This window comes from Mobula hypostoma, chromosome 1 (assembly GCF_963921235.1).
Source record: "Mobula hypostoma chromosome 1, sMobHyp1.1, whole genome shotgun sequence".
Taxonomy (NCBI): domain Eukaryota; kingdom Metazoa; phylum Chordata; class Chondrichthyes; order Myliobatiformes; family Myliobatidae; genus Mobula; species Mobula hypostoma.
The window spans coordinates 199781386-199806771 of NC_086097.1; the positions used below are offsets into that span (position 1 = coordinate 199781386).

General features: G+C 43.4%; 1 protein-coding gene across 8 annotated transcripts in view; it reads left to right on the forward strand.

The window, feature by feature from the left end:
* LOC134354150 (protein EFR3 homolog A-like) overlaps positions 1-25386 on the forward strand; it is a 167324-nt gene that overhangs the window by 34093 nt on the left and 107845 nt on the right. For 7 of the 8 annotated variants that reach the window (XM_063063021.1, XM_063062985.1, XM_063062995.1 and 4 more), the window contains 3 exons: positions 806-882; positions 10413-10540; positions 25096-25246. In XM_063063021.1, the coding sequence (XP_062919091.1) occupies positions 806-882; positions 10413-10540; positions 25096-25246 (356 nt within the window). Of the gene's footprint in view, positions 1-805; positions 883-9536; positions 9686-10412; positions 10541-25095; positions 25247-25386 lie in introns of those variants that run through there. The other variant, XM_063063039.1, reaches the window with a different exon arrangement.

The following is a 25386-nucleotide window of genomic DNA, read 5'->3' on the forward strand; positions in this document are numbered from 1 at the left end:
ATTATTTACCATTATTAGAGATGCTAAAATGCATTGAATATAAACAAATAGTGGGACGAATGTTCCAACGTGCATGCACAAATCTGAAAACCTACATATCATTGAGAGCATTTGAAAGGCACTACACTTGCCCTACTTTACTTTCTAGAATTAGATCCATCGAACTTGTTGAGCTAGAAACAAGTAATTAATAAAGCTTACCTTTTAAACACATTTTTTTGTGAATCTTGCTCTCCATTTTCTTTGTGCTATATACGCTCTGCTGTCCCAAGTGTATGTTAAGGTAATAGACGTCCACCATTACTGCTGTTTTTTAACAGTCTCTTGAGATTTTCCCACAGTTTTTTTTATCCTCTGTTTCATCCAATATATTGAACACCCAGCATGTAATGACCCCCTTGCAATGCTATAGTAAGTACTTAAAATATTTAAAACTAGTCTGTAGAGCTGTAACAATATCTACACAATTGCTATGACTGGTCTCTACTCCTTTTAATTTGTTTTCTGTCCTGACTATGTCGCAGTTCCTACCCGTGTTTGCAGTTAGTGTCTTCTATAGTCCCTTTTTCATAACCTATATTACAGCTGTAACTTGCCATACTTCTTCACTAGTTCCCTTATTAGCCCACATGCAAACCATGATGCTGCTGTGATCTTCTCCTGTTAATTCCTGCTCTATTCTTTTGATGCAGTTATTCTACTTTCCTTGCTGCTTGAATTGTGTGCACCTGGTATTGCTACTGCTGTTGGTGATCCACCCTCACCAGTTTGTTTAAAGCTTGTTTATTTTTATGTATTTCTGCAGGAGTATGTGGCTGCTGTGGCGCATTGCGCCCAAGATACAAACGCCTGGTTGATAACATTTTCCCTGAAGATCCAAAAGTAAGTCAATCTTTACTTGCTGAATTTTTTTTCAATCAAAAATGCTTAACCTAATCACAACTTCCTGGAATGGTTCTGGAGGACTGAAAAATCGCAAGTGGCACTCCATTCTTGACTGGCTGTATCACAGCTTGGGGTATGGAAATACCAATGCTCTTGAACAGAAGATCCTACAAAAAGTAGTGGATATGGCCCTGTCCTTCACCATTGAGCACATCTACATGGAGTGTTTCATCACAGGAAATCAGCATCCATCATCAAGGACCTCCACCGCTAATTTCCCGTCCACATCGCTGAACTGTTCCCACGATCTACAGACTTATTTTCAAGGACTCTTCACCTCATGTCCTCAATACTTACTGTTTGTTGGTTTATTTATTGATCATTATTATTTTTTTTTTCTTTTCATATTTGCAGTTTGTTGTTTTTGTACACTGGTTGCCATATTACTGTGTCTTTCATTGATTCTGTTATGGTTATTGGATTTATTGAATATGCCTGCAAAAAAAATTCAGTGCTGTACAGTATATGGTGACAAGTATGTACTTTGATAATTTGAAGGGAGGGAGGCAGAAGAAAGGAAATTATAGTTTGGGAAGATGTTGGTGTCCATTATTAAGGATGAGGTTTTGGGGAACTTGGAGGCACATGGTAACATAGGCCAAAGTCAGTATGGTCTCCTTTAAGGGTAACCGTTACCTGACAAATCTGTTGGAATTCTTTGAGGAGATAACAGGGAAGATAGACAAGCAATGGATGTTGTTTACTTGGATTTTCAGAAGATCTTTGACAAGGTGCAACTGCTTAACAAGGTAAGAGCCCATGATATTACAGGAAAAATCCTAACATTTAGAAGGTTGGCTGACTGATAGGAGGCAAAGAGTGGGAATAAAGGGGCCCTTTTCGGTTGGCTACCAGTGACTAGTGGTGTTTCGCAGGGAGTGGTGTTGGGACGGCTTCTTTTCATGTTATATGTGAATGATTTGGATGCTGGAATTGATAGCTTTGTGGCCAAGTTCGCAGAAGTTACAAAAATAGGTGGAGGGGCAGGTAGTGTTGAGGAAGCAGGAAGTCTGCAGAAGGACTTGACAGATTGGGAGAATAGGAAAAGAAATGGCAGATGGAATATAGTGTCAGGAAGTTTATGGTCATATACTTTAGTAGAAGGAATAAAAGTGTAGGTTGTTTTCTGAAGGGAGAGATCACTCAGACATCAGACATGCAAAGGGACTTGGGAGCCCTGGTGCAGGATTTCCTAAAAGTTATCTTGCAGGTCGAGTCTGGTAAGGAAGACAAGTACAATGTTAGTATTCATTGTGAGGAGACTAGAATATGGTTTTGGTCAGACCGCATGGACTGTTGTGAGCAGTTTTGGGCTCTTTCTCTTAGAAAAGACATGTTGGCCTTGGTGAGGTTCCAGAGGAGGTTCATGAGAATGATTCTGGGAATAAAAGGGTTAACATGTGAGGAAAGTTTGATGGCTCTGGGCCTGAATTCGCTAGAGTTTAGAAGAATGAGTGGGGATCTCATTGAAAACTCTCAAATATTGAAAGGTCTGGACAGAGGATGCTGTCTAAGTTGCATGCCATCTTGGTCAATGTCTCCCATCCACTACGTAATCTACTGGGTGGGCACAGGAGTACATTCAGCCAGAGACTCATTCCTCCAAGATGCAGCACAGAGCGTCATAGGATGTCATTCCTGCCTGTGGCCATCAAACTATCAAACTTTACAACTCCTCCCTTGGAGGGTCAGACACCCTGTGCCGATAGGCTGGTCCTGGACTTATTTCATAATTTACTGGCATAATTTACATATTTAATTTACATTTAACTATTTATGGTTCTATGACTATTTATTATTTATGGTGCAACTGTAACGAAAACCAATTTCCCCCTGGGATCAATAAAGTATGACTATGACTACTATGTTTCCTATAGTGGGTGAGTCTAAGACCAGAGGGCACAGCCTTAGACTAGAGGGACTTTAATTTAGAACAGAGAAGAGGAAGAACTTCTTTAGCTAGAGGGTAGAAAATCTGTAGAATTCATTGCTGCAGGTGGCTGTGGGGGCCAGGTCATTTAAATTGGAGGTTTATAGGTTCTTGATTTATCAGTGTGTCAAAGGTTTCAGGGAGAATGGATTGAGAAGGACAATAAATCAGTCATTATGGAATGGTGGAGCAGACTAAACAGGTCAAATGGCCTAAATCTGCTTCTATTTCTTATGGTTTAATCCAAAAGACATATAATGTAAATTAGTAAACTAACCAAATTCTGTCCATTTTTTACTTCGCTGGGACTAATTTAATAATTGATATACTAGAAAAAAATGTTCATATAAGTCATTGTAGGAAACTTGTGCGAATTGTCCAGTGGTCCAATCTAACTTAACCTAAGTATTATAGATTATTAGCCATAGATTACATCTATTAATGCTTCAGATTATCAATGCCAAAGTAAAATTTATTATCCGAGTATATACACGTCACTACATACAATCCTGAGATCCTTTCCTGCGGGCATACTTAGCAAATCAATAGAATAGTAACTGTAAATAAGATCAATAGACAACAAACTTTGCAAATGCCGATATAAATAAATATCAATAAATAAGGAGCATGAAATAACAAGATAAGAGTTCTTAAATGAGTATTGTTATCCCCTTTTGTTCAAGAGCCTGATGATTGAGGGGTAGTAACTGTTTCTGGACCAGGTGGTGTGAATCCTGAGGCATTTGGACTTTCTACCTGATGGCAGCAGTGAGAAAAGAGCATGGGCCTGGGTGGTGAGGATCTTTGATAATGGATGCTTCTTTCCTGTGGCGATGTTTCATGTTGATGTGCTCAGTGGTTGAGTGGGTTTTACCCGTAATGTACTGGGCCAAATCCACTACCTTTTTGTATGATACTTATGCTCAAAGGCACTGGTGTTCCCCTACCAGACAGTAATACAGCCAGTCAACACAGTTTCCACCACACATCTATAGAAGTTTGCTGAGGTTTTTGATGACATGCCAAATCTCCCCAGACTCCTGAGGAAGTAGAGGCAATGTTGTGCTTTCTTTACAATTATATTTATATGATAGGGCCAGTACACACCCAGGAATTTAAAGTAACTGGGCCTCTCCACCTCTGATCCTCCGATGATCATGGACCTCTGGTTTCCCTGTTCTGAAGTCTACAATTTGTTTCTTGATTTTGTCGACATTGAGTGAGAGGTTGTTGTTGGTACACCACTCAGTCAAATTTTCAATCCCTCTCCTGTATGTGATTCATCACCACCTTTGATACAGCCCACAACAGGTCGATGGTGTTGGAGCTGTGCTTGGCCACAGAGTCATAAGTGTAAAGCAAGTAGAGCAGGGGGTACACATCCTTGCTATGCTGCTGGACATTGTGGAGCAGATGATTTTGCCTACTGGGGCTGACTAAGGTCTACAAGTGAGGAAATCCAGGATCCAGTTGCATACAGGGATATTGAGGACCAAGTCTTGGAGTTTACTGATTAGTTTTGAGGGGATGATGGTGTTAAATGCTGAGCTGTAATCGATAAAGAGCATCCTGATGTATGTATCCTTACTGTCCAGATGTTAGAGGGTTATGTACAGAACCAATGAGATAGCAACAGGTCTATAGCAGATGCTTTGGTAGGTGAATTAGAGTGGATCCAACATGCCACTCAGACAGGAGTGATATACTTCAACAGCAGCCTCTCAAAACACTTCATCATTGTGGATAACACGCACAAAAAGTGCTGGTGAACGCAGCAGGCCAGGCAGCATTATAGGGAGAGGTACAGTCGACGTTTCCACCAGCATTTTGTGTATGTTGCTTGAATTTCCAGCATCTGCAGATTTCCTGGTGATCATTGTGGATACAAGCGCAACTGGGTGATAGTCATTTAGACAGGTTACCACGCTGTTTTTGGACACCGGTACGACTGAAGCCTAATTGAAGCAGGTGGATACCACACACTGCCAGAGTGAGAGATTGAAGATATCAGCCAGTTGGTCAACACAGGTCTTCAGTACTCGGCCAGGTACTCTGCCCAGACTGGATGCTTTCCGTAGATTCACTCTCTTGAAGGCAGTGCACATGACATCTTCAGTTACTGAGACCAAAGGATTATTGGAAGACATGGGGGTGTGTGAGGGTTCCTCCCCATTCTGATGGTCAAAGCAAGCTTAGAAGGCATTACACTGATCTGGAAGTGAAGCTCTGCTGACCCCTATGTTGCAAGATTTAACTTAATAGGAGGTTATGGCATTCAAATCCTGCCACAGCTGTCAAGCATCCCTCATTGATTCCAGTTTAGTCCGAATCTCCAATATGTCCATGAGATGGCTTTCCGGAGATCATACCTGTAGCACTTGTAGCTTTCTTGGTCTCTAGACTTGAATGCCTCCGATCTGGCTCTCAGCAGATTCCGGACTTCGTTGTTCATCCTGGGCTTCTGATTAGGGAAAACCCTGAAATGTTAGTCAATGATATTTTAACATTTTTGGAGCAGTAGGGGTGAACTTTGCCTTCAGATGTAGGAAAATGCCTCTCCATCTCCAGGATTAGTGAGAGAAATTACAATAGTGGGAAAATAAATACAATCTGTGAATACACAACAGAGAATAATAACCTTTGCAGCACACTTAAAATGCTGGAGGAACTCAACAGGCCAGGCAGCATCTATGGATAAAAATACAGTTGACATTTCGGGACAGAACCCTTTGCAGGTCCTGCATTTTGTGTGTGTTGCTTAGATTTCCAGCTTCTGCAGAATTTCTCTTGTTAACAATGACCTCTATTATACTTGTCAAAATGTTTGAAATAGTTCATTGTACTGATTGAAATTGCCCTTCAATGTTGCTTCATGATTGGTATCGATCTTGTGAGTTATTTCAATGGAAATAATACTGTTCATTACTGGTTCTTACTAACTGGATTGTTAGATGTTAAGTTAAAATTTGCTACTTGAAGGAAATCTTGTTTATCACTTCAATTATATAGTTATTGCAGGATGAAGTTGGTATCCCGATGTACAATCATTCTGCTCATTTAATAGCTTTGCACTTCAGCTATTTTGCTGAATGATCTAATTGAGCGCTGAATGTCCAAAGAGCATTGTAGGGCTAAGAGAATTAGGATCATAGTCAGGTTTGTTATCACTAACATATTTCTTGAAATTTGGTGTTTTGTGGGAACAGTACAGTGCAAGACGTAAACATTTACCATAAAATCACAAGAACAAATAGTGCAGAAGAGGAATAGTGAGGTAGTATTCATGGTCCATTCAGAAATCTGATGGCAGAGGGGGGAAAATGTTCATTGTGGGTCGTTAGGTTCCTGTAACTCCTCGCCGACATTAGCAATGAAAAGAAGGTGTGTCCCAGATGATGTGGGGTCTTGGTAATGGATGTTGCCGGTTTGAGGCTCTGCCATTTATAGATATCGTCGGAGGTGGGCGGGTTGTGTCCATGATGGAGCTGTCTGAGTCTACAGTTGTCTACAGCCTTCTGCACATTGGAGCCGCTATACCAGGCAGTGAGGCAACCAATCAGAATGCTCTCCACTGTATATCTGCAGAGATTTGCTTGGGTCTTTGTTGACATACCAAGTTTCCTCAAACTCCTAATGAAGTATAACTGCTGGTGTACTGCCTTCATCATTGTATCAATGTGCTATTCAAAGGGCAGAATGGATTGATGGAGAATGCATTCCAAATACCGGTCAGAAACTGGGTAATGAAGGATACCATACAATATAAATTCCAGCAGAGATCCTGTGTCAGGTAGTTGAAGGCATCTGTTTCTTTAAAATACCTTATGGTGGTAGCTGTATCAATTGCTGGGGAAATGCATTCTATGTATCAAACATTGAGGGAGAATTAGAAATATGCTAAATAATGCTGTCATGTCAGTGCCTACTCTACAACGAAGACTTGTGTTTCAAACAAGTAAGACCAGAAGACCATAAGATAAAGGAGCTGAAGTAGGCCATTCGGCCCATCGAGTCTGCTCCACCATTTTATCATGAGCTGATCCATTTTATCCTATTCAGTCCCACTGCCCCGCCTTCTCACCATAACCTTTGATGCCCTGGCTACTCGGATACCTATCAATCTCTGCCTTAAATACACCCAATGACTTGGCCTCCACTGCTGCCCGTGGCAACAAATTCCATAGATTCACCACCCTCTGACTAAAAAAATTCCTTCGCATTTCCGTTCTGAAAGGGCGCCCTTCAATCCTGAAGTCATGCCCTCTCGTACTAGACTCCCCCCATCATGGGAAACAACTTTGCCACATCCACTCTGTCCATGCCTTTTAACATTCGAAATGTTTCTATGAGGTCTCCCCTCATTCTTCTAAACTCCAAGGAATACTGTCCAAGAGCGGACAAACGTTCCTCATATGTTAACCCTCTCATTCCCAGAATCATTCTAGTGAATCTTCTCTGTACCTTCTCCAACGTCAGCACATCCTTTCTTAAATAAGGAGACCAAAACTGCCCACAGTACTCCAAGTGAGGTCTCATCAGCACCTTACAGAGCCTCAACATCACATCCCTGCTCCTATACTCTATTCCTCTAGAAATGAATGCCAACATTGCATTCGCCTTCTTCACTACTGACTCAACCTGGAGGTTAACTTTAAGGGAATCCTGTACGAGGACTCCCAAGTCCCGTTGCATCTCAGAACTTTGAATTCTTTCCCCATTTAAATAATAGTCTGCCCGTTTATTTTTTCTGCCAAAGTGCATAACCATACACCTTCCAACATTGTACTTCATTTGCCACTTCTCTGCCCATTCTTCCAATCTATCCAAGTCTCTCTGCAGACTCTCCGTTTCCTCAGCACTACCGGCCCCTCCACCTATCTTCGTATCGTCAGCAAACTTAGCCACAAAGCCATCTATTCCATAATCCAAATCGTTGATGTACAATGTAAAACGAAGCGGCCCCAACACGGACCCCTGTGGAACACCACTGGTAATCGGCAGCCAACCAGAATAGGATCCCTTTATTCCCACTCTCTGTTTCCTGCCAATCAGCCAACGCTCTATCCACATATGTAACTTTCCTGTAATTCCATGGCTCTTATCTTGTTAAGTAGCCTCATGTGTGGCACCTTGTCAAAGGCCTTCTGAAAATCCAAATATACAACATCCACTGCATCTCCCTTGTCTAGACTACTTGTAATTTCCTCAAAAAATTGTAATAGGTTTGTCAGGCAGGATTTTCCTTTAAGGAATCCATTCTAAGTTCTGCCTATCTTGTCATATGCCTCCAGGTACTCTGTAACCTCATCCTTGACAATCGACTCCAACAACTTCCCAACCACCGACGTCAAGCTAACAGGTCTATAATTTCCTTTTTGCTTCCTTGCCCCCTTCTTAAATAGTGGAGTGACATTTGCAATCTTCCAGTCTTCTGGAACCATGCCAGAATCTTATCGACTTTTGAAAGATCATCGCTAATGCCTCCGCAATCTCCACAGCTACTTCCTTCAGAACACGAGGGTGCATTCCATCTGGTCCAGGAGATTTATCGACCTTTAGCCTATTCAGCTTCCTGAGTACTTTCTCTGTCGTAATTGTGACTGCGCACACTTCTCTTCCCTGCCACCCATGAGTGTCCGGTATCCTGCTGTCTTCCTCAGTGAAGACTGATGCAAAATACTTGTTCAGTTCCTCTGCCATCTCCTCATCTCCCATTACAATTTCTCCAGTATCATTTTCTATCAGTCCTATATCTACTCTCACCTGTCTTTTACTCTTTATATACTTGAAAAAGCTTTTAGTATCCTCTTTGATATTATTTGCTAGTTTCCTTTCATAGTTAATCTTTTCTCTCTCAATGACCTTCTTGGTTTCCTTTTGTAAGGTTTTAAAAATTTCCCAATCCTCTGTCTTCCCATTAATTTTTGCTTCCTTGTATGCCCCCTCCTTTGCTTTAACTTTGGCTTTGACTTCTCTTGTCAACCACAGTTGCATCCTTTTTCCTCTCGAAAATTTCTTCTTTTTTGGAATATACCTGTCTTGCACATTCCTCATTTCTCGCATAAACTCCAGCTACTGCTGCTCTGCCGTCTTTCCTGCCAGTGTCTCTTTCCAGTCAACTTTGGCCAGTTCCTCTCTCATGCCACTGTAAATTCCTTTACTCCACTGAAACACCGACACATCAGATTTCGGCTTCTCTTTTTCTAATTTCACAGTGAACTCAATCATGTTATGATCACTGCCTCCTAAGGGTACTGTATCTATTCTTCAATTTTTTTATTTGACTTAGTGAAAACTGGCAAATGAGTTGTATTTGAAATAGACTGCCAATTGAATTGATTTCCATTAAATGAGTTGGATTGAACCTTTCTATTGTTGATAGTTGATTCTAAATCAATTCAAGCTGAAGTTTATTGTTATCTGACTGTGCGTATATACAACCAAATGAAACCACGTTCCTCTGATCCACGGTGTACCCACAATATATATCACACACAGTACAGAAAGTAAAATATTATACTATAAATAAGTTAACAAAATATTCAAAATGTATGTAGTAAAGCACAGCATAGGTAAACAGTACAATAAACAGCTCGCTGTCCTATTGATGAGAGCATGGTGGTGACAGGGTATTCATTAGTCTCACAGCCTGAAGGAAGAAGCTGTTACCCAGTCTGGCAATTCTAGTCCTGATGCTCCTGCACCTCCTATCTGTCTGTAGTGGATCAAAGAGACTGTGGGATGGATGCTAGGCAGAAACAATTGCCCCTTAAAAAGAAATTGGTGGAATGGAAGTATACATACCAAGAGGTAAATGAATATAAACATTGTTTGTTTGGAGAGCTGTTCTTTGAACAATATGGCTTCTAAGCAGATTTTTTTTTTGCCATTTATGAATGTGTTACAGATCAAGGAGTATAATACCACCTAATGGTCAAAATTGTAAATACGGCTAGAATGCATGGAGAGCAAAAATACTGTTGCCTATACCATGAATATAAATCTATAGATGGGGCTTTATTCTTAAATATTATTGTGTTATGTATGCCTTTTATATTTGAGATTCAAGGAAATAAGATTAATGAATAGATTAAACCGTGCCACTGAGTGAATTATTGCAGATTTTGAGTACAAAGATGTCTTTGCTTTCTCCCCAGAGGAAAAGCATTTGTTTTTTGAATTTTAAAACTGAATTCTTGCTTTTATAAAATAAATAAATCTAGTGGTGCGAGATATTTTGTCTTTCTGTTTTTGTAACAAAGATTTTATAATGCAGAGCATGAATTGTACATGAATTCATGAATTTGTAATGTACAACATTTGATGCTTGAACATTTGGTTGAAGTATGTTGTTGATTAGGAAGAGTAGAAGTTATGTCCGGGAAGGCTGGCTGGGAGCACCAATGCTATATGATTATTATCCTGACAAGTACATGATTTGGTTTCAGTAATAATATATGGGGAGGAAAAATTCAATGCGTAACAGCATTGTAAGGGGAAAGAATGCTTCTTAACTTACTCAATACTTTCTAACTAGGATGGTCTTGTGAAGGCTGACATGGAGAAGTTGACGTTTTATGCAGTTTCAGCACCAGACAAATTGGATCGAATCGGAAAGTACCTTGCAGAAAGGCTCAGTCGGGATGTTATCAGGCATAGATACGGGTAAGTAACTATTAATATTTTAAAACTGCATTGTCACTTATTTCAATGTGTTACTTACTTAAAAAGTGATTCAAGTGACAATGGGACTTAAATTACCTAGACAATTCCAAGACCAAATGGATCATGAGCTTTTTGATTTTGGTCACATCACACCTTGTATGTGTAGATAAAGATGGCATGGGTGTTGACCTATTAGGAACAGCAGGCAGATAATCCTGGAGTACCCCATAATCCATATTGCCCATTAAGAGATTTTGCCTTTTCCAGTTAGAATTATAGTACGGCACCACGATTGGCTCAACTCCATGGAAGGAACAGAAGAAGAGTGTGAAGACAATAGTGAGGGGTATAGATAGACATTTCTTTGGCTGTTGAAATGATTCCAATGTGGTATGTTGTTGTCTTGTTGCCAGCATATATGCAAAGCAGCCTGAAGGGGGAGGGTGATGATGCAGAAGTAATGGTACTGATATAGGAGTGATGAGGTCCTGTGAGAGATTTTGGGGAGATGAGAGGTTTAAAGAAAACACTGGCAAATTTTTAGAGGTTTTGAGAGCGTACTTATTGCCACATGGCAGTTAAGATCGGAAATCACAAATTAAATTGTGGTTGGAGAGATGAAGCAGGAGGGTGGACCTATAGACACTGGAATCTCTACTGGGGCAGGTAGTTCAAAGTAAATTTATTATCAAACTGCACGTAAATCACCATATACTACCCTGAGATTCATTTTCTTGTGGGCATTTGTAGTTCGTTTGCTCATCGTGCATTGATGAAAACCACTCTAGTCATCCATGATTTGTAGAGGCTGGAGTGGTCTGTGGGTATGCAGATGGCTAGAGAGGCAAATCCATGCTTAGTTCTTTGACAGTGGGGACAAAAGATGGTAGCCACGTTGGGTTGGTGTATGCTGGAATGGGTTTCCTGGCCAATCTATGCCTCTCTGCTGGAATTGTCCTTTCTGCCTTGTGTCACTGCATCCTTATGGAGGAAGGAGTGCCACTCGACCTGATCCATGGCAATATGTTCCCATATGTCTCGGCTGATGCCAAAGGCTTTTAGTGAAGTTTTTAGGATATCTTCATAGCATTTCATTTGGCCTTTACAGGAACGCTTTTATTTATGTAGCTCACAGTAAGGCAATTTCTTAAGCAGCCAATTGTCTGGCATGTGCCCTCTTCACACTGTTACCATTGGGAAGGAGGTACAGAAGCCTGAAGGCACACACTCAGCGATTCAGGAACAGCTTCTTCCCCTCTGCCATCTGATTCCTAAATGGACATTGAACCCATAAACACAACCTCGATACTTTTTTTCTCCTGTTATTTTTGCACTAATTATTTTAATTTAAGCAAGCACATGCACACGCACTTTAATTCAGCTTTTTCCCTGTATTCAATGTAACTGGGACTGCATCAGGATGGTATAGATGCTGGGCAGGCCCACATTATAAGTTTCTCAGTGTCAAGGATTCTATCTTGTCACTTAATTTTCATACCGTCTTGAAATGGTTCAGTTTCTTGGCATGTTGTTGGTACACTGTCCATGATTCGCAGGCATAAAGCAGAATGGGAAGCACTGCGGCCCTATGCACCTACAGCTTCATCTGTAGACTTGTGCCACTTTGTTTGAGACATTGATACTATTGTTTCTTATTATACCAATGATAAATCACATACAACCGAAATGGCCAAACAACCAAAGTACAAAAGGCAACAAACTAGAAATAAAAAAAAGGAAAGAAAAAATAAATAAGCAATTAATATCAACCATATGAGTTATTGAGTCTTTAAAAGTGAGTTCATAGGTTGTGGAATCAGTTCAATGTTGAGGTGAGTGAGGTTGAATTAAGTTATCTCCTCTGATTCAAGAGTCCAGTGGTTGAGGGGTAATAACTGTTCCTGAACCTGGTGGTGTGGGATGTGAGGGTCCTGTACCACTTCCCTGATGGCAGTATCAAGAAGAAATCATGGACTGGATGGTAAGGTCCTTGATGATGGATGCTGCTTTCCTGTAAAAGTGCTCTATGTAGATGTGCTTAATGGTGGGACAAAGCCACTTGAAAAATTGGAAACATCACTCCACTCTTCAAGAAGAGAAAAAGGCAGAAGAAAGAAAGCTGTAGGCCAGTTGGTCTGAACTCTAGTTGGGAAGATGCTGGAATCGATTGTTAAGGATGTGGTTATGGGATACTTGGAGGCACATGATAAAATAGGCCTAGTTAGCATGGTTTCCTCAAGGGAAAAGCTTGCTTGACAAACCTGTTGAAATTCTTTAAAGAAATAACAAGTAGGATAGACGAAGGAGAGTCGCTTGATGTTGTGTATTTGGTTTTTCAGAAGGCCTTTGACAAGGTGCCATACATGAGGCTGCTTAATGAGCTACAAGCCCTTGGTATTGCAGGAAAGATTCCAGCATGGATAAAGCAGTGGCTGATCGGCAGGGGGGCAAGGATTGGGAATAAAAGAATCCAATCACAAACGAGAAAATTTGCAGATGCTGGAAATCCAAGCAACATACAAAATGTAAGAGAAACTTAGCAGGCCAAGTAGCATCTAGGAAAAGAGAACAGTCAGGCCAAAACGCTTCCTTTTGTCTTGTATGTCAATTGGCTTGTCATATGAAGAGCATTTGATGGCTCTGGGCTTGTGTTCACTGGAATTCAGAAAGATGAAGGCTGACCTCATTGAAACCTACTAAGTTGTGAAAGACCTTGATAGTGGATATAGAGAGGATGTTTCCTATGGTGGGAGGATCTAAGACCAGAGGACACAGGCTCAGAATAGAGGGCCTTCTTTTTGGAATGGAGAAGAGGGGGAATTTCTTTAGCCAGAGTGGTGAATCTGTGGAGTTCTTTGCCATAGGCAGCTGTGTAGGATAAGTCTATCTAAGGCAAGGTTATTGAGCCAAATGGTCTGATTCTGCTCCTATATCTTATGCTCTTCTGATCTTGTATCCACTACTTTTTGTAGGCTTTTCTGTTCAAGGGCATTGGTGTTCCCATACCAGGCTGTGATGCAACTAGTCGGTATACTCTCCAAGCTTGTCAAAGTTTTAAATGACGTGCAAATCTGTGTAAACTTCTAAGAAGGCAGAGGCACTGCTGCGCCTTCTTTGTAATGGCAGTACAAAGTACCTTGTAGTGCACTAAAAGGGACTAATATTCTCAGAGCAAGGTTTGGGGAATGTTTAAACTAGCTTAGTAGGGAATCAAAACCTTAGAGTGTCAAGATAGACAGAAGAACAGCTAGAATTGCAAGTTAGGTTGGTCCTGACTAGACTGAACTCCTGCCTCAGCAAGGACCTGGACCTGTTGCAATTTGCCGATCACCACAATAGGCCAATGGCAGATGCGATCTCAATGGCTCTCCATGTGGCTTTAGACCACCTGGACAACACAAGCACCTATGTCAGGATGCTGCTCATCAATTATGGCTCAGCATTTAATACCATCATTCCCACAATCCTGATAGAGAAATTACAGAATTTGGGCCTCTATACCTCCCTCTGCAATTGGATCCTTGACTTCCTAACCAGAAGACCACAGTCTGTGTGGATCTCCTCCTCGCTGATGATCAGCACTCGTGCACCTTGGGGGTATGTGCTTAGCCCACTGCTCTACTCTCTATATACCCATGACTGTATGGCTAGGCATAGCTCAAATACCATCTGTAAATTTGCTGACGATACGACTATTGTTGGTAGAATCTCAGGTGGTGACAAGGGAGAGTACAGGAGTGAGATATGCCAACCATGGAGTGGTGCTGCAGCAACAACCTGGCATTCAACGTCAGTGAGATGAAAGAGCTGATTGTGGACTTCAGGAAGGGTTAGATGAAGGAACACATACCAATCCTCATAGAGGGATAAGAAGTGGAGAGAGTGAGCAGCTTTAAGTTCCTGGGTGTTAAGATCTCTGAGGAGCTAACCTGGTCCCAACATATCGATGCAGTTATATAAAAGGCAAGGCAGCAGCTATACTAGGAGTTTGAAGAGATTTGGTATGTCAACAAATACACTCAAAAACTTCTATAGTTGTACCGTGGAGAGCATTCTGACAGGCTGTATCACTGTCTGGTGCGTGGGGGGGCTACTGCACAGGAACGAAAGAAGCTGCAGAGGGTTGGAAATTTAGTCAGCTCCATCTTGCGTACTAGCCTACAAAGTACCCAGAACATCTTCAAGGAGTGGTGTCTCAGAAAGGCACCATCCATTATTAAGGACCTCCAGCACCCAGGGCATGCCTTTTTCTCACTGTTGCCATCAGGTAGGAGGTACAGAAACCTGAAGGCACACACTCAGCGATTCAGGAACAGCTTCTTCCCCTCTGATACCCAATGCCTAAATGGACATTAGGACCCTACCTCACTTTTTTTAAAATATATAGTATTTCTGTTTTTTGCACTATTTTTAATCTATTCAGTATATGTATACTGTATAGAATACACTGAATAAGCTTTATTATTATTTTATTTTTTTCTTCTATGTATTGCATTGAACTGCTGCTAAGTTAACACACTTCACATCACATGCCGGTGATAATAAACCTGATTCTGATTTTGAATGTAATAAGCCAAATAAAGAAATGGTGAAAACAAAGGTAATGGCAAATATTGAACAATAAAACTATATTTAGAGGTGCTTTATCTAAATGCAAGCTACACCTGCAACAATTAATGGTGTGAATAGTGTTAAATGGATAGGAGCTAATTACCTGCAAAATGAAAGGATCTTGGGCTTTATTGTAGAGTATCAAAAAGGAACTTGGTTTGGTATGTCAAAATATAGAATTAGTTTGCAGCAGGCATACTGCTGGGAGATGACTAAATACCTCCAATTTAGTAGTGGTGGCGTTAATGAGGAAAATGAACGTGCATGTAACATGAATGATTCCGCTTTAATCTATGAATGGACAGACTAATTCCAATTAGTATTGACAATGTCGAGGATAAATACCTGGATTGTGTATGAGATGGATTTCCAGTCGTTATGTTGAGAAATTGACAAGGGACCAGGTTAGTTGAGATTTTTGCAGATCAGAAATGACGCCTCCTCACTGATGATCAACACTTGCGCACCTCAAGGATGTGCTTAGCCCACTTCAGTACTCTCTCCATACCCATGATTGTGTGGCTAGGCATACCCCAAATACCACCTGGAAATTTGCCAACAGCACAACTATTGTTGGCAGAATTTCAGATGGTGACGAGGAGGCGTACAGGGGAGAGATAGATTAGCTGCTTGAGTGAGTGGTGTTACAGCAACAATCTTGCACTCAATTTCAGTAAGACCAAAAAATTGATTGTGGATTTTTGGAAGGGAGAGTCGAGGGAACACATACCAGTCCTCATTGAGGCATCAGATGTGGAAAGGTTGAACAGTTTCAAGTTCCTGGGTGTCAACTTCTGAGGATCTATCCTGGATCCAACATATTGATGCAATTATAAAGAAGGCAGCGACTATATTTCACTAGGAGTTTGAGTGGAATTGGTATGTCACCTTAGACTGACTCACAAATTTCTACATATGCACCATGGAGAATATTCTGAATGTTTGCATCACTGCCTGGTATGGAGGGGCTACTGCAAAGAATCGGAAAAAGCTGGAGGAAGTTGTAGACTCAGTCAGCCAGCTTCACTATGGGCACGAGCCTCTCCAGCATCCAGGACACCGTCATAAGCCGATGCCTCAAAAAGACAGCATCCATCATTAAGGACCCCTATCACCCAGAACATGCTGCCTTTTCATTACTACCATCCAGGAGGAGGCACAGGAGCCTGAAGCCACACACTCAATGTTTCAGGAACAGCTGCTTCTCCTCTGCCATCAGATTACTGAGTGGATAATCAACCCATGTACACTACCTCAGTATTTTTCCCCTCTTTTTGGATTACTTAATTTTCTTTTTTATATATACTTATTGCAATTTATAGTTTTTATTATTATGTATTGCAATGTACCGCTGCCACAGAGCAACAAATTTCATGACATATGTCAGTGATATTAAACCTGATTATGATTCTATTACAAGAAAAAGTTAATGAGTAATCTTGTTGCAGAGCATTCCATAGGAACGAGTAACAATAATATGGTAGAATTTTGTATTAAGTTGAAAGTGATTTAATTTGCTTAGATTGAATTCACCTGCGAAAGTGGGAGAGACCGGTTGTCTGTGGTATATTGAGAATTGGCTTTAAAAGGTATATGTCAATGGCTAGCATTTTAAAGTAAAACATTGTTTGCAACAAATATACATTTGATTAGGAATAGTCAGCATGCCTTTGTTAAAGGCATGTCGTGCCTTACGAGCCTGATTGAATTTCTTGAGAATGTGACTAAACACCTTCATGAAGGTAGAGCCATAGATGTGTATGTGGATTTCAGCAAGGCATTTGATAAGGTACCCCATGCCAGGCTTATTGAGAAAGTAAGGAGGCATGGGATCCATGGGGACTTTGCTTTGTGGATCCAGAATTGGCTTGCCCACTGAAGGCAAAGAGTGGTTGTAGACGGGTCATATTCTGCATGGAGGTCGGTGACCAGTGGTGTGCCTCAGGGATCTGTTCTGGGACCACTTTCCCTTTTGTGATTTTTATAAATAACCAGAATGGGGAAGTGAGGGATGGGTTAATAAATTTGCTGATGACACAAAGGTTGGGGGTGTTGTTGATAGTGTGGAGGGCTGTCAGAGGTTACAGCGGGACAACAATAGGATGCAAAATTGGGCTGAGAAGTGGCAGATGGAGTTCAACCCAGGTAAGTGTGAGGTGGTTCATTTTGGTAGGTCAAATATAGTATTAATGATAACACTCTTGGCAGAGTGGAGAATCAGAGGAATCTTGTGGTCCGAGTCCATAGGACACTCGAAGCTGCTGCACAGGTTGACTGTGTTGCAAAGAAGGCATACGGTGTATTGGCCTTCATCAACCGTGGGATTGAGTTTAAGAGCTGAGAGGTAATGTTATAGCCATATAGGACCCTGATCAGACCCCACTTGGAGTATTGTGCTCAGTTCTGGTCACCTCACTACAGGAAGGATGTGGAAACCATAGAAAGGGTGCAGAGGAGATTTACAAGGATGTTGTCTGGATTGGGGAGCATGCCTTATGAGAAAAGGTTGAGTGAACTTGGCCTTTTCTCCTTGGAGCGGTGGAGGATGAGAGGTGACCTGATAGAGATGCATAAGATGATGAGAGGCATTGATCATATGGATAGTCAGAGGCTTTTTCCCAGGGCTGAAATGGCAACACAAGAGGGCACAGTTTTAAGGTGCTTGGAGGTAGGTACAGAGGAGATGTCAGGGGTAATTTTTTTATGCAGAGAGTGGTGAGTGCGTGGAATGGGCTGCCAGCGACGGTGGTGGAGGCGGAAACGATAGAGTCTTTGAAGTGATTCCTGGATAGGTACATGGAGCTTAGAGAAATAGAGGGCTATGGGTAACCCTAGGTAATTTCTAAAGTGAGTACATGTTCGACACAGCATTGTGTGCCAAAGGGCCTGTATTGTGCTGTAGCTTTTTCTGTGTTTCTATGTTTTATGTCATAATGGCACAAGTGACCTTTTTATTGGGAAAACAAATTACAATGAGTAAAATGGTATACAGCATTAAAAAATATTTGGAGGTATATAAAAAGAAAAGGTAGCAGGAGCAATTGTCAGTCCTTTACAGAGTGGAGCATTTATAGTTGTGTATAAGAAAATAGCAGAGAAATTATGCAAATATGTGAGCCTCCTATAGTGAAGGTAGCCAAAACAACCATAGAAATAACGGGGAACCAAGGTTTCTATGGAAATAAAGGAGTATTACTAGAAAGAAGTATGAGCCTGCAAACTGAATTTATCAATATCCCAGAGTTTTGAAAGATGAGGTTGTGGAATTTGTGGAAGTTTTAAATATTATATTGTGGCGACCCACTTTCTGGCACACATGAACCGGCTCACAACAGCGCGCGCAGGCAGAGGGCCGGCCCCAGAAAGGGCGCCAGGCCATCTTCACCAGTGCGCGGAAAGGGTCTGGGAATAGGCAGTCCCCACGGTAGTCCCGCCCAGGGAGGGCGGGAACGGGAAGGCTGTAAACCAGGCCGTGAAGTTAGAATAAATCTCTTTCATCGCAACTCTAACTCACCAACTCCGTGTGGTTATTCTAGCGCTGTGTGTAGCACACCGCTACAATTGGTGACCCCAACGGCCCAAATGATATTTGGACCAGAGATGACCGACGCCGCATCTGTTCACGCAGTTTTGTTAAAACTGCCAAGCTTCTGGACGAAGCGATCCCATTTATGATTCGAACAAGCAGAAGCACAATTCCGCATTTGGCAGATAACCTCGGAGTCCACTCGCTACTACTACGTGCTGAGCTCCCTCAACCAGGAGACAGCTGCACAAGTTGAGGAGTTTATACAGTCGCCCCCGGAGGACGGCAAATACACAGCATTTAAAGCCCTGCTCATAAGGACTTTCGGACTCTCACGGCGCGAACGAGCACGCTGCTTAATGCACCTGGATGGTTTGGGAGACAGACCGTCGTCAGCATTAATGAACGAGATGCTGGCCCTGGCTGAAGGACACAAACCGTGCCTCATGTTTGAGCAGGCGTTCCCAGAGCAACTACCCGAAGACATATGCCTGCTGCTGTCCGACGCAGATTTCAGCAACCCCTGAGAGGTGGCGGCCCGAGCAGATGTGCTGTGGAATGCCAGGAAAGAGAGAGGGGCGCCCGTCGCACAGATCACCAAGCCGCGTGCCCAATGACAGACCAGACCAGGCCCGGCAGCAGAGCCTACAAAATCCGGCGATGGGAGTGAGGAGCCCAACAAACAATGGTGCTTCTACCACCAGCGGTGGGGCACAGAGGCCCGCCGCTGCAGACCGCCCTGCAAATTCCTGGGAAACGCCAGGGCCAGTCGCCGCTGATGACTACGGCGGCTGGCCATCAGGACAGCCTCCTGTACGTCTGGGACAAGCAGTCAGGACGCCGCTTTTTGGTCGACACCGGAGCAGAGATCAGCGTCTTACCTCCAACGAGTTATGATACCTGCAACAGAGAACCGGGACACACCCTGAGGGCCGCAAATAGCAGCACAATACGAACCTATGGCACCCGCACGGTGCGGCTACAGTTCGGCTCCAGCCGGTTCACGTGGGACTTCACACTGGCCGCCGTGGCCCAACCGCTCCTGGGGGCGGATTTTCTACGAGCCCACAGCCTGCTGGCCGACCTGCAAGGGAAGCGATTAGTCCACGCCAGGACTTTTCAAACTTTCTCCCTGGGTGAAGCACAGTTGTCAGCCCCACACCTGGACTCCATCACGCTGTCCGACGACAAATTCACCAGGGTCCTGGTGGATTTCCCATCAGTACTGACACTGCAGTTCACGGCAGCCATGCCCAGACACGGAGTACAGCACCACATCCCGACCCAGGGACCACCCCTCCACGCCCGTGCTCGAAGGCTTCCCCCGGACAAGCTCCAACTGGCGAAGGAGGAGTTCAAGAAGATGGAAGAATTGGGGATCATACGACGGTCCGACAGCCCATGGGCCTCCCCCCTTCACATGGTGCCCAAGGCAACGGGGGGCTGGAGACCATGTGGTGACTACCGCAGACTGAACGAGGCTACAACGCCAGACCGCTACCCTGTGCTGCACATTCAAGACTTCGCAGCAAACCTACACGGCGCAAGGATCTTTTCCAAGGTAGACCTCGTCCCGGGATACCATCAAATCCCTGTACATCCGGACGACATCCCCAAAACAGCACTTATCACCCCGTTCGGACTTTTCGAATTCCTCCGAATGCAGTTTGGTTTAAAGAATGCCGCACAGACTTTCCAGCGGCTAATGGACGCGGTGGGACGCGACCTGGACTTTGCATTCATCTATTTGGACGACATCCTCATAGCAAGCAGTAGTCGGCAGGAGCATCTGTCCCACCTCCGCCAGCTCTACTCCCGCCTGAGCGAATTTGGCCTTACAATCAACCCAGCCAAATGCCAGTTCGAACTCAACACCATCGACTTCCTGGGCCACAGGATTACTAAAGACGGGGCAACCCCGCTGCCCGCCAAGGTAGACGCGGTCCGCAACTTCCCCCGACCCAACACAATCAAAGACCTGCAGGAATTCGTGGGTATGGTGAATTTCTACCACCGTTCCCTCCCCTCAGCAGCCCGAACCATGCGACCCCTGTTCACTCTAATGTCGGGTAAGGGCAAGGACATTACCTGGGACGAAGAGGCCTCAACCGCTTTCGTTAAAACGAAAGAAGCCTTGGCAAACGCCGCGATGCTAGTGCACCCCAGAACGGACGTTCCTACTGCCCTCACGGTGGACAACACAGCGGTCGGTGGAGTGCTGGAACAACTCATCGAGGGTCGCTGGCAACCCCTGGCATTCTTCAGCAAACACCTACGACCACCTGAACTCAAATACAGTGCTTTCGACCGGGAGCTATTGGCAGTATACCTGGCAATCCAGCATTTCAGTTACTTCTTAGAAGGTAGGCCCTTCACCGCATTCAACGACCACAAACCGCTTACCTTTGCGTTCATGAAGGCGTCCGACCCCTGGTCGTCCCGCCAGCAGCGACATCTGTCCTACATCTCCTAGTACACGACGGACATCTGGCATGTCTCTGGAAAGGACAACGTCGTGGCGGACGCACTTTCCAGACCTACCATACAGGCCCTGTCCCAGGGGGTGGACTATACAGCGCTGGCAGAGGCACAGCAGACAGACGCTGAGATCCCCAGTTACAGGACTGCAGTCTCCGGTTTGCAGCTCCAAGACCTCCCCGTAGGCCCAGGTGAGAGGACCCTACTGTGTGACGTAGCTACCGGCCAACCCCACCTTGTCGTCCCAGCAGACTGGCGCCGGCAGGTTTTCGAGTCCATTCACAACTTAGCGCACCCCTCCATCAGGACAACCGTCCGGCTGGTCTCCAACAGGTTCGTGTGGCATGGTCTGCGTAAACAGGTCAGTGAATGGGCCAAAACGTGCATGCAGTGCCAAACGGCCAAGGTGCAGCGGCACACCAAGGCTCCACCGCAGCGGTTCGAACCCACCCGCCGGAGGTTCGACCACATCCATGTGGATATCGTGGGGCCCCTGCCAGTGTCGCGAGGAGCGCAGTACCTACTAACTGTGATAGACCGGTTCACCAGATGGCCAGAGGCAGTCCCGCTCACCGACACCACCTCCGAATCCTGCGCCCGAGCACTGATCGCAACCTGGGTAGCCCGCTTCGGGGTACCGGCCCACATTACCTCCGACAGGGGCGCCCAGTTCACCTCCAGCCTGCGGTCGGCTATGGCCAACCTTTTAGGATCGCAGCTACACCACACAACTGCCTACCACCCACAGTCAAACGGACTAGTGGAGCGTTTCCACCGTCACCTGAAGTCGGCTCTCATGGCCCGCCTGGAGGGACCTAACTGGGTGGACGAGCTTCCCTGGGTCCTGCTCGGAATCTGCACGGCGCCCAAAGAGGATCTGCACACCTCGTCGGCCGAATTGGTGTACGGCGCACGCCTGGTAGTCCCAGGAGAGTTCATACCAGCCCCAAGGGGGCAAGAGGAAGAACCCACAGCAGTCCTGGACAGACTACGGGACAGGCTGGGTAACCTGGCCCCCATCCTCACTTCACAGCACGGACAGAGCCCTACCTGCGTACCCAAAGACCTGCAGAACTGTAAGCTTCTTTTTGTACGACGGGGCGGACATCGGGCACCGCTACAGCGGCCCTATGAGGGGCCGTTTAAGGTGATCAGGAACAATGGGTCCACGTTCGTGCTGGACATTGGGGGGAGAGAGGAGGTTTTCACGGTGGACCGACTCAAACCGGCCCATGTGGACTTGGCGCAGCCGGTCCAGGCTCAGGCACCGCGGTGCAGGGGCAAACCTCCCAAACAGAGGCCGATCCAGACTGTGGACATTGGGGGAGGTATCGCCGGTTCTGGGGGGGTGGGTGGGTTATGTGGCGACCCACTTTCTGGCACACACGAACCGGCTCACAACAGCGCGCGCAGGCAGAGGGCCGGCCCCAGAAAGGGTGCCAGGCCATCTTCACCAGCAGGGGGAAAATCCTGCGCGCGGAAAGGGTCTGGGAATAGGCATTCCCCATGGTAGTCCCGCCCAGGGAGGGCGGGAACGGGAAGGCTTTAAAGCAGGCCGCGAAGTTTGAATAAATCTCTTTCATCGCAACTCTAACTCACCGACTCCGTGTGGTTATTCTAGCACTGTGTGTAGCACACCGCTACAATATTTTAAAATTATGGTTCTGGGATAGTTTCAGTAAATTGGAGGCAAAGTGACCCCACTATTTAGGAAAAGGAGAAGAGCTGGGGAACTAGTTACCTGCTTGCCTTATATCAGTGGCAGTACAAATACTGCATTTTATCATGAAGAAGATCATGTCAAGGTCAAGGCATTTGGAAAATAATAGCATGGATTTGTGAAAGTGAAATCATATTTGTGTAACCTTTTGGCATTCTTTGAGGGTGTTCCTAGTAGAGTGGATGAAGGAGCACACGTTGATGTGATACTTTGACCTTCAATAGACCAAAGAGATAGTGACAACAATGTAATAGAATTCCAGATGCAGCTTGCATTGAAAACCACTTCACCATATCGACATTCTTCAACTTAAGGGAAGTTATAACAGAATGGAGGAATTGTCTAAGGCGGACTGGGAGGAATGATGGCAGATAGGCAGATATTCCACAACCCTCAGCAGGAATTCATTCCATGGGGAAACAGCACAATCTGTGATTAACAGAAGGTCAAGGCTAATACAAAATGGAAAAAGTGAGGAATACAAAGTGGCAAATGCTGGTGGTAGGCTAAAGGGCAGGGAAGTCTAGGATCCAGCAGTGAAAGACTAAAGAAATCAAGAAGGGAGACAATTGATCTTGAGAGAAAACTTGCACGTAATTATTAAAACATACAGTCAGAGTAGATATAAGGTGGCTAAGTTTGCTGTGTTCTTTAATCATTTATAAAATTTAAATGTAATCATACTTGGTCAATATGTTGAATCCTCTGAATTTTTGACCCTGAAGGAGTGTGGAGATTTGGTTATTACATTCAAAACTAATGAATTTATTTCTGAATATGAGAATTAAGGGTTAAGGGGCTAGGACTAGATATTGAGATAGAATATCAGCCATGATCTTGTTGAATGATGAGCAAAAAAAAGGGACTCATTGGCCAATCAATTTTTGATATTTTTTAAACTATTAACAGACTAAAGCATATTTTCTGAGTTGTGACTGTGTGGAGAGCGTATGGAGGGAGAAATGGTGGAAGGGTATTTAAATTTAAGGGATACTGTAACTGAAGATGCTCAGTAGGTTAGGTGGCATCTGTGGAAAGAAAAACATTTAACATTAATGTTTTACATTTGGGATCCTTCATTAGAGTACTTCCATTTCAGAGCATGATTTAAGAACAAATACCATTGAAGACACCCCACTTGTTTGCAACATCATTCTGCTCTTTCTCCCCCTTTTCTCGCACTTTAAAAATTCTGACTTGAATAAATTGTTGCTAACGCTAAGTCCACAGCTTGTCTTTGTGTAAATTCTCTTCAGTTATTTACTAAAAACCTAGTTAAATTATTAATATTAAAATACCAGTCATAAAATCTTAAACGCAGCATCATGAATCTACTATTCTACACCATTCTCTATAAAGACATAAACTAATCACTGTTCTATCAATAACTGTATTGCTTGAAATTGCACCTTTTTCCCTGAAAAATTAATTCTCTATTTCAATAAACACATTATTTGATCTACTGAATTTCTTGTTATTGTCAGAATCTTTGTGTATTCTTGTTTCCTTAACATAGAATTTAAGTCTACATGGATACTTCTGTGGGATCATTTTGTAGCAGTGTTCTTTAAAATATGATTAAGATTTTTATGTTTGTTTATCTCCTCTTCCTTGCTTGCCCAATCCCAATATATACCTTGGACCACATACTTTATGAATATTGTGCTTTAATTTGGTTTCTACTTATTATGAAAATGTTGCTGTGTAATGACGTCCAAGCATTCATTGCTCTCTATTTCTGGAATTTGGATCCATTGAAGCTAAATACATATTTTGCTTCTTTTCATGTTCACCTCTTTTTTTCCTTGTCCCTTCATCATTTTTATCATTTAATCTTTCCTTTTTTTGTATCCTAAATCTTTCCTCATTTTCTTCTGCCTCTGTACTTACAAAACTTGTAAGTAAAATAACACTGTCTTCATCAACAGATGCTGCCTGAACTGAACATTTATATTTTATTTTCTTTTCATTATATACAGTATATTTCCCTTGTGATTTCTTGAAAAATAAGCCTTCATTAAAATGTTGAAGAAATAAATATGAATTTAATGTTTATTTTTGTGCATTGTCTGATTAAGCAGTCCATTTTTTATTAGTTTATTTGTATTCTTTCAAATCCTAAAGTTGGATGTTAAGAACTACAGAATATTTGGAAAGGATGAGGGAAAGAAGGGGGAGAAGTGATTGTTGCTTTAGTTCATCATTCCTTTTTTGTGCCAGGTATGTTTTCATTGCGATGGAGGCATTGGACCAGTTGTTGATGGCTTGTCATTCCCAAAGCATTAATCTGTTTGTTGAAAGCTTTCTTCAAATGGTAGCCAAGCTACTGGAGTCAGGAGAGCCTGAGCTACAAATTCTTGGCTCCAATTCGGTAAGTAAGATGGCCAAGCTTCTTAATTTAAATGGGATAGCTCCCATGCATTTTAGCTTGAATCTTTCTTGGTTCTGATATATCTACTGCACTGCTATTCAGGATGAAGCAGAAGTCACAATTTTAAAATGTGTGCAGAT